Here is a 12273-nt window from a genome sequence, read left to right as displayed (position 1 = left end):
AGAACAGAGAGTGTGAAAAACAGGGGGCCAACAGTTCCCATGACTGAAGGCCCCAAGCCATGCTTCTCTGAGTATTTACTTAGAATCATAAGGAAGGTAAACAAAGTAAAATCATAATGAAGTAAAAAACAAAAACAAAGGATAATGGTGAAGTCTTTTACAGATACGGCCACAGTTCCTCTTTATGCTAATCTCAGAAGGGAGGGATTAAATTGATACAAACTAAGAACAATGTTGACTCTTTTTATTTTATTTTATTTTTTTAATGTTGACTCTTAGGGAACACCTTAGTGCCACAAGGTGACCTTCTGCTTGTATTAAGCCTCCCTCATTTCCTGAGATAGCATTTGGTCTACTATTAGTAAATTTGATATTCGGCTTCCCTCAGGAAGAGTTCCCATTCCCCAAACAGGTGAGCCAACAGAATGTAGAAATATCAAACCATGTCATTATCACATGCAAGCAAGGCCTTGCTTGGTTAGGTGCCATCAGGTCAAGTATGTCTCATAGTGATCCTATGAAATCCTGCTGAAGAGTAATAAAAAATGACTAGAACATCAACAGTGAATGGCCAGAAATTCAAGCTGGATTTAGATGAGTCCATGGCACAAGAGGGTATCACTGATGTCAGCTGGATCTTGACTGAAGCAGAAAATAAAAGAAAGATATTTATTTGCGTATATTGATTATGGGACACTGAAAAGAATAGGAGTCATCTTACTGTTAAGAAGACAAAGATCCTTACCACAGGAGTGATGGGTACCGTCATGATGGACGGAGAGGAGACTGAAACTGTCAACAGCTTCATCTTGCTTGGATCCACAGTTAACATCCTTGGTACCAGCAGTCAGGAAGTCAGGAGACACATTACACTGGGAAAATCTGCAGTTAGGAACCTCTCCACATTATTGAGGAGTAATGATGTCAGTTTGAGGACTAAGGTGCATCTGATTCAGGCCATAGTCTTTCTGATCACTTGTGATGTGTCTGAGCTGGACAGTGAAAAAGGATGACAGAGAATTGATGCTTGCGAGCTGTGTTGTTGGAGAAGAGCACTGACCATCCCATGGATGGCCAGAAGGACAAACCAGTAGGTCTTGTAGAATGTCCACCTGGAGGGCTCTTTGGAGGCAAGAATGATGAAGCTTCTCACATCCTTGGGGCATGTTGCTAGGACAGGGCTGTTCCTTGGAGAGGGACATGATGCTGGGAAGGGTGGAGGGTCGGCGAAGGAGAGGAAGACCCTCAACCAGGTGAACTGATAACGGTGACTGCTGCACTGGGCTCTTGTGTATCAGGAAGTGTGAGGATGGCTCAGGATGGAAAAGGGGAGACCTTTTGTTCCTAGGATCACTATATGTCGTACTTGACTCGATGCCAACTAACAACCACAATGACAAAAGCATTTGGTAATGTGGATCAATACAAACTATGGCTAATACTGGAAAGGATGACCATCCATGAAGGCGTAATTGTGTTCATGTGAAGTCTATACCAAGACCAGGAAACGGTTGTCTGAACAGAACCAAGGGGACACTGCGTGGTTTAAAATGAGGAAATATGTGTGTCGGGGTTGTTTCCTGTCTCTATACCTATTCAATATGTGTTCTGAGCAAATCCTTTGAGAAGCGGGACTCTCTGAAGAAGGCAGCAGGATCAGAGGACGACTCATCAACACCCTGCATTATGCAGATGACACAACCTTGACACCAGCTACAGAAAATCTACCACTTTCTATGTAGACCCAAGAGAAAAACAGAATCTCACCATTAGGCCAATAGGCAGCATCAGGGTAGATGGAGAATGGGTTGAAGTTGTCAGTGATTCATTTTACTTGGATCCACAATCAATACCCGTGGAAACAGCAGTCCAAAAATTAAAAGATACGTTGCACTGGGGAAATCTATCAAGGGCGTCCCCAAAGTGCTGAAGAGCAACAGTGTCCATCTAAAGACTAAGGTGTGCATGATCCAAGCCATGGTCCTTTCAATTCCTGTGCATCTGAAAGTCAGATGATGACTAAGGAAGACAGAAGAACCGATGCCTTTGAGTTGTGGTGCAGTAGCAGAGCACTGAACATCCCGCAGACTGCAAAAGAACAAGTCTGTCTTGAAGGAGGTGCTGGTGCTTCCTTTGGGCATGTTGCCTGGAGGGGCCAGTCCTTGGAGAAAGACATCATGCCAGAAAAGTTAGAGGGTCAGAGAAAGAGGAAAACTCAACGAGAGGGATTATCACCACGACTGTAGCAGTGGGTTGGAGCGTACCAGAGGTGTGAGGATAGGCTAGGCTCAGACCTGTCGTTCACGGTGGGACTGACCCACAGCTGACCTGCAGTGTGTTTTCAGAGGCTTTAAATCATACAGGAGGGGGTTGCTAATCAGAGCAGTTGGTGACTTAGAACCTTGTGCCTTTGGGATGGCAGAGCAGCTTGTTACCGCTAGGCCAGCAGGACTCCCTGTTATCCGTAGGGTCACTATGAACACACCTAAAAACAAAGCCAGTATTGCATAGATTCAGAGCCGACTTGTAACTGAGCCTCCACCCACCCAGGAGGCTGTCCACCTTTCCCAAGAGTGGCCAGTGCTTTTAGTCCAGGAGAGGGGTGCCCATCTGGGTTATCAGAGCAACTCGCTGTGGGCTGAGCCGCCAGAACTCGAGGTGCACAGATATCTGTATACACACACCCCGGGGCCTGTGACTACCCCTGGTAGGAGGTGGGGGTGCTGAGTGGGGCGGCCCCCTCTCTGACACCCGCATGTCTCTCTGCAGTGCTTTGGGCTCCTAGGTGTGAATGGAGCAGGAAAAACGTCCACCTTTCGCATGGTGACCGGGGACTTACTGCCCAGCGGGGGCGAGGTGGTGCTGGGAGGACACAGGTGAGGGATTGGTGTGGGGCCTGGAAACTCTTTGCTCCCACTAACAGGAACTAGGGTGTCCTGAGAGAGTCCCACGTCCCCACACCCCGCGGCCAGGGTTCAGCCATTCCCTTAGCACCCTGACCCCACCCCGCAGCGTGACCCAGGAAACTGCAGCCGCACACCGGTGCATGGGCTACTGCCCGCAGTCGGACGCTGTCTTTGAACTGCTGACGGGCCGAGAGCACCTGGAGCTGTTTGCGCGCTTGCGTGGAGTCTCTGAGGCCCAGGTTGCCCAGGTGAGCAAGCAAGCCCTGACCCCTCTGTCCCTCCCTTCTCCCACCCAGCCAACTGCCCCATCCCTTACTGCCCTCCCAGCATGCAACCACGCCCCTCATGACCCTGCCCATCTTTGGGGCCCACTCCTCCTGACCCTGCTCAGCGCACAGTCCTACCCCTCCTGCTCCACCCAGCCACGTGGCCCCGCCCCTCCTGACCACGCCCAGCACAATCCTGTCCCTTCCAGTATGAGGCCCCGCCTCTGTCATGCCCATCACATGTCACACCCTCTGGGTCTCACCCATCACATGGTCACACCTGAGCCACGCCCATCACATGCCACAGCCTCCGGGCCACGCCCATCACATAGTCACACCCTCCGGGCCACGCCTATCACATGGTCACACCCTCCAGGCCACGCCCATCATGTGCCACACCCTTGAGCCACGCCCACCACACGGTCACACCCTGTGCCATGCCCACCACACGCCACATGCATCACATGGCCACACCCCCGGGTCACGCCCAGCCATCACACTCTGGGCCACGCCCATTGCATGTCACACCCTCCGGGCCATGTACAGTGCATGGTCACACCCTCGCCCATCACATGGTCATGAACCTGCCACACCCATCACATGGTCACGCCCACGGGTCACGCCCATCAGTCTGACCTGACCACGCCTCCTATCTTCTGCCCCGCCCACAGGCTGCACGTGCCGGCTTGGAGCGCCTGGGCCTCACTCGCTATTCAGATCAGCCTGCGGGCACCTACAGTGGTGGCAACAAGCGCAAGTTGGCGACAGCGGTGGCGCTAGTTGGGGATCCCGCCGTCGTCTTCCTGGTGTGTAGGCACAGGGTGGGGGGCAGAACTGGGCCTCAGTGGGCCTGGGCTCATAGTGCCCTTTTCCAGGATGAGCCGACCACGGGCATGGACCCCCATGCGCGTCGTTTCCTCTGGAACAGCCTCCTGGCCGTGGTGCGGGAGGGCCGCTCCGTGGTGCTCACCTCACACAGGTGGGTCACATGGCAGTGCGGGTGGCCTCCAGCCACTGTCCAGAGCAGCTGTGCGGTTCTGACCCGGGCGCAGGGCCGGACGCCAGGGTGCGGGATTCAGTGGGGTAGGGACAGAGGTCCCAGTGGGGAGCAGAGGGGCGCCCTGGCGGGGCTCCAGACCCACCGCGCCTCGCCCTCGCGCTTCGTCCGCAGCATGGAGGAATGTGAGGCACTCTGCACGCGTCTGGCCATCATGACCAACGGGCGCTTCCGCTGCCTGGGCAGCGCACAGTGGCTGAAGTGCAGGTGAGGGGCGTGCCCGGCAGGTGGCTGAGCTGGCCCTCGAGGGCCTGGTGCAGGTGAACCGAGGGGACTGGCTTCCCCACCCCAGGTTCGGGGCTGGCCACACCCTGGTCCTGCGAGTGCCTGCGGCGCGTCCGGAGCCTGCTGAGGAATTCGTGGCAGCCGCGTTCCCGGGGGCCGAGCTGCGGGAGGCGCACGGCGGACTCCTGCGCTTCCAGCTGCCGCCGGGTGGTCCCTGTGCCTTATGGCGCGTCTTCGGCGAGCTGGCGGAGCATGGAGCCAAGTATGGGGTGGAGGACTTCTCAGTGAGCCAGACCACGCTGGAGGAGGTGCCTGGGGCTCGGGGCGCGGGCTGGAAGCAAGGCGTGGGACGCGTCAGTGAGCCAGACCTCGCTGGAGGCGGGGCCCGGGGCCCTCAGGCTGACTGACCCTCCTGTCCCCTGCGCCCGCCCGTCCTCCAGGTGTTCTTGTACTTCTCCAGAGATCAGGGAAAAGGGGATGTGGAGCAGGACGCTTTGCTAAAAGAGGCTGGTGTCAGCATGGACCTCGCCCCACGACAACAGCATCCCAAGCGCAGAAGCTGTTTTCTGGAAGCCGCAGATCCAGTGGAGACAGTGCTCTGAGCCCCTGGCCAGGCGTGCAGTGGGCTTCCAGGGACAATAAAGAGATGAACGATGTATCTGTGTGTACCTGTGTCCTCAGCGCACACCCAGGGCCTGGCACTAGGGTACAGGGTGTGAGGGTGTAGGCCTATGGCACAGAGGTGCCGGACTGGATTCAGGGGTGAGCTGACCATGGCGCTGCTGAGGACTTGTGTCTCCCATGCTGGCGGGCACTTCACCTGACTCTGCCGGTGTCGCAGTGCCTCTGTCCATGCAGACCTGGCGCCCAGCCGTGAAAGGGACGAGGTCGGGGCTCAGCACCCAGTCCTACGGGGCCTGGTGGTGGAACCTGGAGCTGCCCCCTCCACGCAGACCCTGGGGACAGGGAGCACTTGTGGAGAGGGAGCGGGTTCAGAGGGAGGGGCCTCGGGGCAAGAAGAGCTGGGTGCGGCCCCTACCGAGTTGGTGCCCTGTGGCCACTGTGTGTCCTTGTCCACTGCCCGGTGGGCTGTGGCTGTCATACTGCCCTGGCACAACTTTGGGCGCGCTCGGGCTGTGTCAGGGGAGCCTGGCACCTCCCTGAGTCTACAGAGGGTCTCTAGGGTGTGGGCTGGGCACCTGCACTGCCGGGACTTGGTCATCTGTTTGTGTGCCCTGCGTGTCAGGACGCACAGGTGCCCCTGCACCAGCTGCGCCCCTGTGGTCACGCTGCCAGGGCAGAGCCTCCAGCAGGAAGCCGGGCGGGCCGGGGGCGGGGCGGGCCCCCTTCGCGCCCACTCTGCGGAGCAGCAGGCTGAGGCTGAGGAGCAGGGCGGGTGGAGAGCAGGTCGCCTTGTTGCCGCGCGGAGCCTTTTCCTGTGGGGGGAGGGGGGCCGGGCCGTCACGTGGGCCTGACAGATCGGGGTGACGGTGATAATGTGGCCCCGAGGCAGCGGACTTTGGGGACTGCGGCGTTGAGACCCCCCGCCCACCATGTTCTCCAGGAAGAAGCGAGAGCTCATGAAAACCCCCTCCATCTCCAAGAAGAACCGTGCGGGAAGCCCCAGCCCGCAGGCCGTGGGGGTGAGCGGCGCAGGGAGCGGCGGGCGGGACCTCCGGGCGGGACCTCCGGGGAGAAGGGACCAGGGGTTCAGCGCCATGCTGGGGCGGCGGGGGTGGGGGGCGGCCAGCTACAGCCCACTCCGGGCAGGGCTGCAGGGTCCGCGGTGCACTGGAGGCGACGTGAGCGTTCGGCTCCTGGTAAGGGCCCTTGAGTGGCCACTGTGTGCCTGCATCCCTTTGGGGGGCCAGGGGGTGAGGTGGATGCCAGGATGGGGTGCATTAAGACTGGAACATTGCTGGATGGAGGTCTCGAGGAAGTGGAGCTTAGGTGCCCCTGGGACCTTGCGCACTGGGGGGTCAGCTGGAGGGGCTGTTGGGGACAGAGCGTTTATTGGAATTTGTTGTGTTCATGCCAACATGAGTGAAGAACCCCCGAAACTTGGGGGTGCCTACTGGATCTGAAGAGTATCTGTGGACTTTGGGGTGTCCACAGGAATACGTGATCCAGGCCAGCCCCCCGGGGCTTGGTGGCAGGTGGGGCCTGAGTGACTTGTGGGTGTTTCGAGGGCCGAGGTGTATGTGAGACTGGGGTCTTTAGGGCCTTCAGCCTGAGACACCCGCAGAGGTGCCTTCACAGGGAAGTAGGTGAGTCTGTGAGGCCTCCCCACCCCCATCAGGAAGTGGGGTGTCACGTCAGGCCACGCCCCCTGTGGTTTGGGCAGAGACCGTTGTTTGTGAAAGCTCTGGGGAAGAGGATGTTGGGTAACGGGGCGGGGGGGGGGCATTGTCTAAAATCTCAGCCCTGTGACCTCTGGCCTCTGACCCCTACAGACCCCTTTTCATTTCAGGGAAAGTGAGGCAGTGTGGGCCTTTTCCCTCTTCTCCCTCCAGGAGCTGCCCAGAAAAGATGGTGCTGACACGGCCTCCCCAGGATCCGGCCTGGAGATGCTGGCCGCCACCTCCAACCCCAAGACCACCAGCACGCTCAAGCGTCCCACCAGCCTGAGCCGCCACGCCAGCGCTGCCGGCTTCCCGCTGTCAGGGCCCGGCTCCTGGACGCTTAGCCGGGGCCACCGCAGCCCGATGACAGCCGCCAGCCCGGCCGAGGTGGGCACTGAGGGGCCAGGCGCGGACACCAGCGATGACATCACCCAGCTGCTGGCTGACGTGGCCCGCTTCGCTGAAGGCCTGGAGAAGCTCAGGGAGCATGTGCTTTGTGAGGGTGAGGACCCCCAGACAGCAGGCACCCCAAACCCAGTGGGGCCACAGTGGGGTGGGCTGAGGGACTTGAGGCTCACATGGGGTGAGCAGGAAGAGCTGGGTGGAAGAGGGCCTTGCTGCTAAGGCTTTGAGGGATGCATAGGAGTTCAAGGGAAGTAAGTGGGAAAGGCCTCAAGGCAGAGAACAGGCATGCACACAGACCCATAGACGTCGGTCTACACTGCTGTGTGCCAGGGAATGGGGCACTGGGGCCTAAGCTGTCAGAGAACGTGCAAACGCTGAGAAGGGATTCGTGAGCACAGTGGAGTCAGCGGAAGGTGCTAGAGGGGACCCAGGGTGAGGGGCTGGGGCTGGGCTGGACGGGCTGAGGTCTGGGCAGGAAAGGTGCAGGAGGAAGGAGGCGAGCCTGGCATGGGAGCTGCTGGGAGTGGGCTGAGGCTGGTGCTTCCTGTTCTCCACGTGGGCTGACAGCCCTGCTTCCGACCCAGTTATTTTCATCTGCTTCCTGTTTGTCCCTGGCAGCCCAGGCGGGCACCTCATGTTCTGACTGGGCCTTGCTTGTCCTTCCGGAAGCTGTGCCAGGGCTGAGCCAAGCCTGTGAACCTCGCCGTGGTGCCCATTTAACAGATTCAGAAAAGGAGGCCCTGCTCAGCAGAGCTCAGCCTCCTTGGTGCCTTGTGGGTGCTAATGGGCTGTGAGCAGGAAGGGGCTTGTCCAGCAGGAGCCTGAGAGTGTGGCCCCAGGGCAGGCCAGAGCTGCTTTCGGGGACATGGCTAATCTGGGGTCCTCCTCTGTTGGAGTTTCCTTGGAGGCCACAGGCCAGCCCGCACCTGCTCTGCACGTTGAGGAAGTAGGAGGCATGAAGGGTCAAGTCCTGGCTGTGGCCCACCATGTGGCCCTGGGCAGCCTCTGGCCGTGCGCTGAGGGGTCCTCGGGGTCCTTGGGCAAGCTGTCCTCAGCTCTGTGTGAGTGCTGCACTTAGCTCCACCTTGGGCCTGGGGCAACCTCCCAGGAGCAGGCACAGAGCAGGGCTGCTGCACCCACACCCTTCCAGGCAGGCCTGCCCTCAGTTCCCCTGTGAGCCTCCAGGCCCAGCTAATAGGCTAGAAGGCAGGGGTCAGCGCTGAGTACTGGCCTCGGTGGAGGGCGCCCCAACCCCTGACCGGATGAGCCGGACACTGGCACAGAGATAGGTCTTCTTGGCTAGGGGTGGGGTCTCCAGACTGGCCAGAGCTGGTTTGGAGGCAAATGGGCTTAAAAACTCTGATATGCTACATGTCAGGTCTCCCCACCACAGTCCCGCCATGTACAGCCTCACCACCTCGCATCCAGGGTCTGAGGTGAGGTCCAGGGCAGGGCCCACTTCCTCCAGCTGCTGGGACCTGACTGCCTGGGGCGGGGGTGGGGGGGTGTAGCCGGCTGCACTGTGTGCCCAGTGGGTGTCTGGCCCTTCACCTGGGCACCACCTGGTGTGGAGCCTGGGGAGTGTTGGGACTCCAGACTGAGGGGCCTCCCCAGCTGGTCCTACACACACTCTCTGATGTCCTTGGTCCCAGGGCTCAGACACTCGGCAGGACCACTATGTAGGGAGCAGACGGCAGCCAGTTTTCAGTTCCACGTATTCTTCTGAGCATCTTAGGGGATGCACAGGGGGTGGGGACAGCATGCAGACTGACAGGGTCCCAGCCCAGCCTCTTCCTGGGAGAAAACAACTAGTCTCCTCTCTGTCACCAAGATTTCCAGTCTCGGGAGCCACAGGGAGGGATGCCACGGTCTGGCCTGGACTTGGGGCAGCAGGTGTGGATTTTGGGGGTCAGAGCCCCTCAGCCGCCCCAGGCCCCGCTGCATAGGCATCAGCATTGTTCACCCTTCTGTCTGTCTGCCGCCTGTCGCTGAGCTCTTTCCCCGCCGCCCCCCTGCCTGGTTGTGTCCTGTAGGGCGTCCTGTAGAGGGTTTGTCCTGTGACAGGCACACCTGCTGCCTTTGTCCAGCCCAGAGCACTGGGGGAGGGGCGCTGAGAGCCCCGATGGAGACAGAGACACAGACAGTGCTTCAGAGGTGCCCTGTCCATCCTCTGCCTCATTTCCTCCTCTGCAGCGTGGGGGTGATGAGAGCACCTGCGAGTGAGCTGGTGGGGTGCTCAGGCAGGTGGGATGTATGCTCGTAAACACGGGGTGTGCTTGTGGGGTGCAGCCCAGGGCACTAGCAGCCCTGAAGGGCACGCTGTCCACCCCCAGCTGTACCTCAGTTTCCCGCAGAGACTGACGCTCTGAGGAACTGGGCATTTTCTTCCCAACGCCGTCACCCTGTGTCCACAGACCTCCTGGAGGCCCGCCGCCCGCTGGCCCTCGAGAGCCTAAATGACGCCCTACGAGTGATGCGTCAGGTGATGTACAGACACCCTCTGCTCAACACCGTGGAGACCATGCGGGCTGCCGGGAACCTCATCAACAGGGTCAAAGGTCAGCATGGGGAGGGAGCCCGGGAGGGCTTTCTGGAGGAGGGGGCCGGGGGGGGCCTTATATGTATATTCTAATATGTACTGGTGGGTGTATCTATCTAAGAAGCTCTGGTGGCCTGGTGATAAGAAGCTGTGCTGCAATCCCAAAGGCATGTAGTTCAAATCTACCAGCTGCTCCCAGGAGAAGGATGGTCAGTCTCCTCCTTGGGGCTTTCCTGCCTCTGAAAACCCGCTGGAGGGTCAGCGATGGCCCCTTCTGACCTGACGGCCCTCAACAGGAACACCTTCATGTGTAAACAGCCCTGCTGACTGGCCTGCTCTGGACAGAAAAATGGACAGTGTCCTCCTGGAAAGACCAGGCCTCAGACACGCAGCGGGGTGCAGCCACCCTGAGGGCAGTGGGTTTGACTGGGTTTGGCTATTCTGTTTTTGGGGGGTTTAGGCCTGTTGTCAGGAGGAGTGAGTCCCTGTAAAAAGGCGGCCTGCTGGGAACCGTGGCGATCAGACCCTGGACTGACGGAGTGACTGAGTGTGGCCGGCAGTGGACTTGAGCGTGGCGGAGGTGGTGAGGGCGGCCCCGGGTGGAACTGCGTTCACTCTGCTCTTCGTAAAGCCACTGTCTTGGTGCAGTGATGGCACCTAACAGCAACAACCTTTATGGAGGAGCAGGCACCCCACGGCACAGCGGTTAAGCACTTGACCATGAACTGTTAGAGCCCACGGTCTGCCCGTTGGGATGTACAGCCTTTGCAGGCCCAGGAATCGGCTCTGTGTCCTGGAGGCTCGGAGAGGCCGTGCTGTCTACACGACAAGGTGTGGCCGTGCTTGAACGTGGACGTGACAGAATGTTCGCCTGGTCAACGTCTGTGCATGGCCAGAGTGGCTTCTGGGCTCTCGCTGGACCGTGTGGGCCAGGCCCCCACCTCCTCGCTCCAGCCCTCGTGACCGCTGAGAGGGTCTCTGACGCCTGGGTATTCCACGTCCAGAGGGCATACAGCAGGTGTCCTTTTCGTGTCTAGTCTGTCACAAAGCGTGTGGTCAGGACTCATCCAGACAGGCGCAAACTTCACAGCTAGGATAGACCGCTCGCTCGTCCCTGCCAGACCATCTGTGGACAGTGCTGGCCGGCTGAAGCCCAAGGTCCATGTGTGCAGCCATCCAGTGGAAAACAACCGAGTGAGCGTGGACATTGTCGAACAACAGTTGATAAGTTAATGTTGACTATCACAAGTGAAATTCTGCTGAAGGTAATGACATTTACCATCATTGCTTCAGGGCAGGTGACTTGATGGCACATAACAACCTCAACAGGAAACTGCCAGAAAGTCACACCAGAATCAGAAGAGGATGTGGAAGGAGAGACATCGCTGCTGACTCAGAGAATATCAGAATCAGAGATAGGAGAAAGGGGAGTGTGTGTTATTGACCACACAAGGGCTTTTGACTGTGTGGATTATAACGAATTATGGGAAACGTTGAAAGAATGGGAATCCAGAATTCATGCAAAACCTACCCTCAGAACAAGCAGTTATCTGAACAGAACCAGGGAACGCTGCACGGCTTACACCGGGGTTGTGACCTCTCTCCACACCCATTCAGTCTGTGTGCTGAGCAAATCACTGAGCAAGCTGGACCCTGTGAAGAGGAACGTGGTGTCGGGATTGGAGGAGACTCCCTGCACTGAGCAGGCAACACAGCCCTGCTTGCAGAAAGAAGACCTGAAGCACTTGCTGCAAAAGATCAAAGAATACAGCCTTCAACTGTCACCAAGGACCGCCAACATGGGCTGCGTTTGCACCAAAACCCTGAGGAAGGGGCCGGGTCGTCACTGAGAGACGTCCCACGCGCCTGGGTAATGACGTCCACACCAAGCGCGTGTGCGAGGAGATCACTGCCATTCCCAGCCAGAGGCTCCGGAACAGACAGCAGCCGTGTCCCTCATCCCATGAAGCGGGTTCAGGGGGCCTGTGAGGGCGTCTCCATTGAGCTGCAGGACGAGGAGAGAGAAAGGAGAGATAATCACACACCAGAGGTTTCAGCCCTGGATCACTGAACCAGATCCTGGTGCTGAGGAAACACTGAAGCCCTTGGACTTTGTCCGTCCATCCGACCTGCAGGTCACTCAGCCCACAGCTGGGATGAATTTCAAAACGCCACGTGGAGCCACTTGAGTCTGTCTGCTGTGCTGTAATATTTACTGTTAACTTGGGTACACACAAAAACAAAGAATACATCCTTCAATATGGATTACATCTCAACATCAGGAAGCCGGAATCCACACCACTGGACCGACAGGCAGCATCATGGTCAATGGAGAAATAACTGAAGTTGTCAGCTGTTTCATTTTACTTGGGTATAAAGATTAATTGCTCTGGGAAAGCTGCTGTCAGGAACCTCTCAAAAGAGCTGAGGAGCAGGGAGCTCCGGTGGCCTAGTGGAAAGAAGCTGCACTGCAGTCCTAGAGGTGCACAGTTCGAATCCACCAGATGCTCTGCTGGAGAAGGAGGAACAGTCT

At 58.2% G+C, this 12273-nt stretch overlaps 2 protein-coding genes across 2 annotated transcripts in view; both read left to right on the top strand.

Annotated features, from left to right (window-relative positions):
* ABCA7 (ATP-binding cassette, sub-family A (ABC1), member 7) overlaps positions 1-5056 on the top strand; it is a 26507-nt gene extending 21451 nt beyond the window's left edge. Inside the window, exons 40-46 of the mRNA XM_006898010.1 lie at positions 2770-2876; positions 3013-3154; positions 3844-3978; positions 4048-4151; positions 4344-4436; positions 4522-4762; positions 4895-5056. Of these exons, the coding sequence (XP_006898072.1) occupies positions 2770-2876; positions 3013-3154; positions 3844-3978; positions 4048-4151; positions 4344-4436; positions 4522-4762; positions 4895-5056 (984 nt within the window). The remainder of the gene's footprint in view (positions 1-2769; positions 2877-3012; positions 3155-3843; positions 3979-4047; positions 4152-4343; positions 4437-4521; positions 4763-4894) is intronic.
* Positions 5057-6007: 951 nt separating this feature from the next.
* HMHA1 (histocompatibility (minor) HA-1) overlaps positions 6008-12273 on the top strand; it is a 15986-nt gene continuing 9720 nt past the window's right edge. The window contains exons 1-3 of the mRNA XM_006898009.1: positions 6008-6097; positions 6968-7298; positions 9616-9759. Coding sequence (XP_006898071.1) covers positions 6008-6097; positions 6968-7298; positions 9616-9759 — 565 coding nt within the window. The remainder of the gene's footprint in view (positions 6098-6967; positions 7299-9615; positions 9760-12273) is intronic.

Source organism: Elephantulus edwardii, unplaced genomic scaffold (assembly GCF_000299155.1).
Source record: "Elephantulus edwardii isolate Elephantulus edwardi_28Jun2011 unplaced genomic scaffold, EleEdw1.0 scaffold00217, whole genome shotgun sequence".
Taxonomy (NCBI): domain Eukaryota; kingdom Metazoa; phylum Chordata; class Mammalia; order Macroscelidea; family Macroscelididae; genus Elephantulus; species Elephantulus edwardii.
This window is presented reverse-complemented; position numbering and strand designations above follow the sequence as displayed.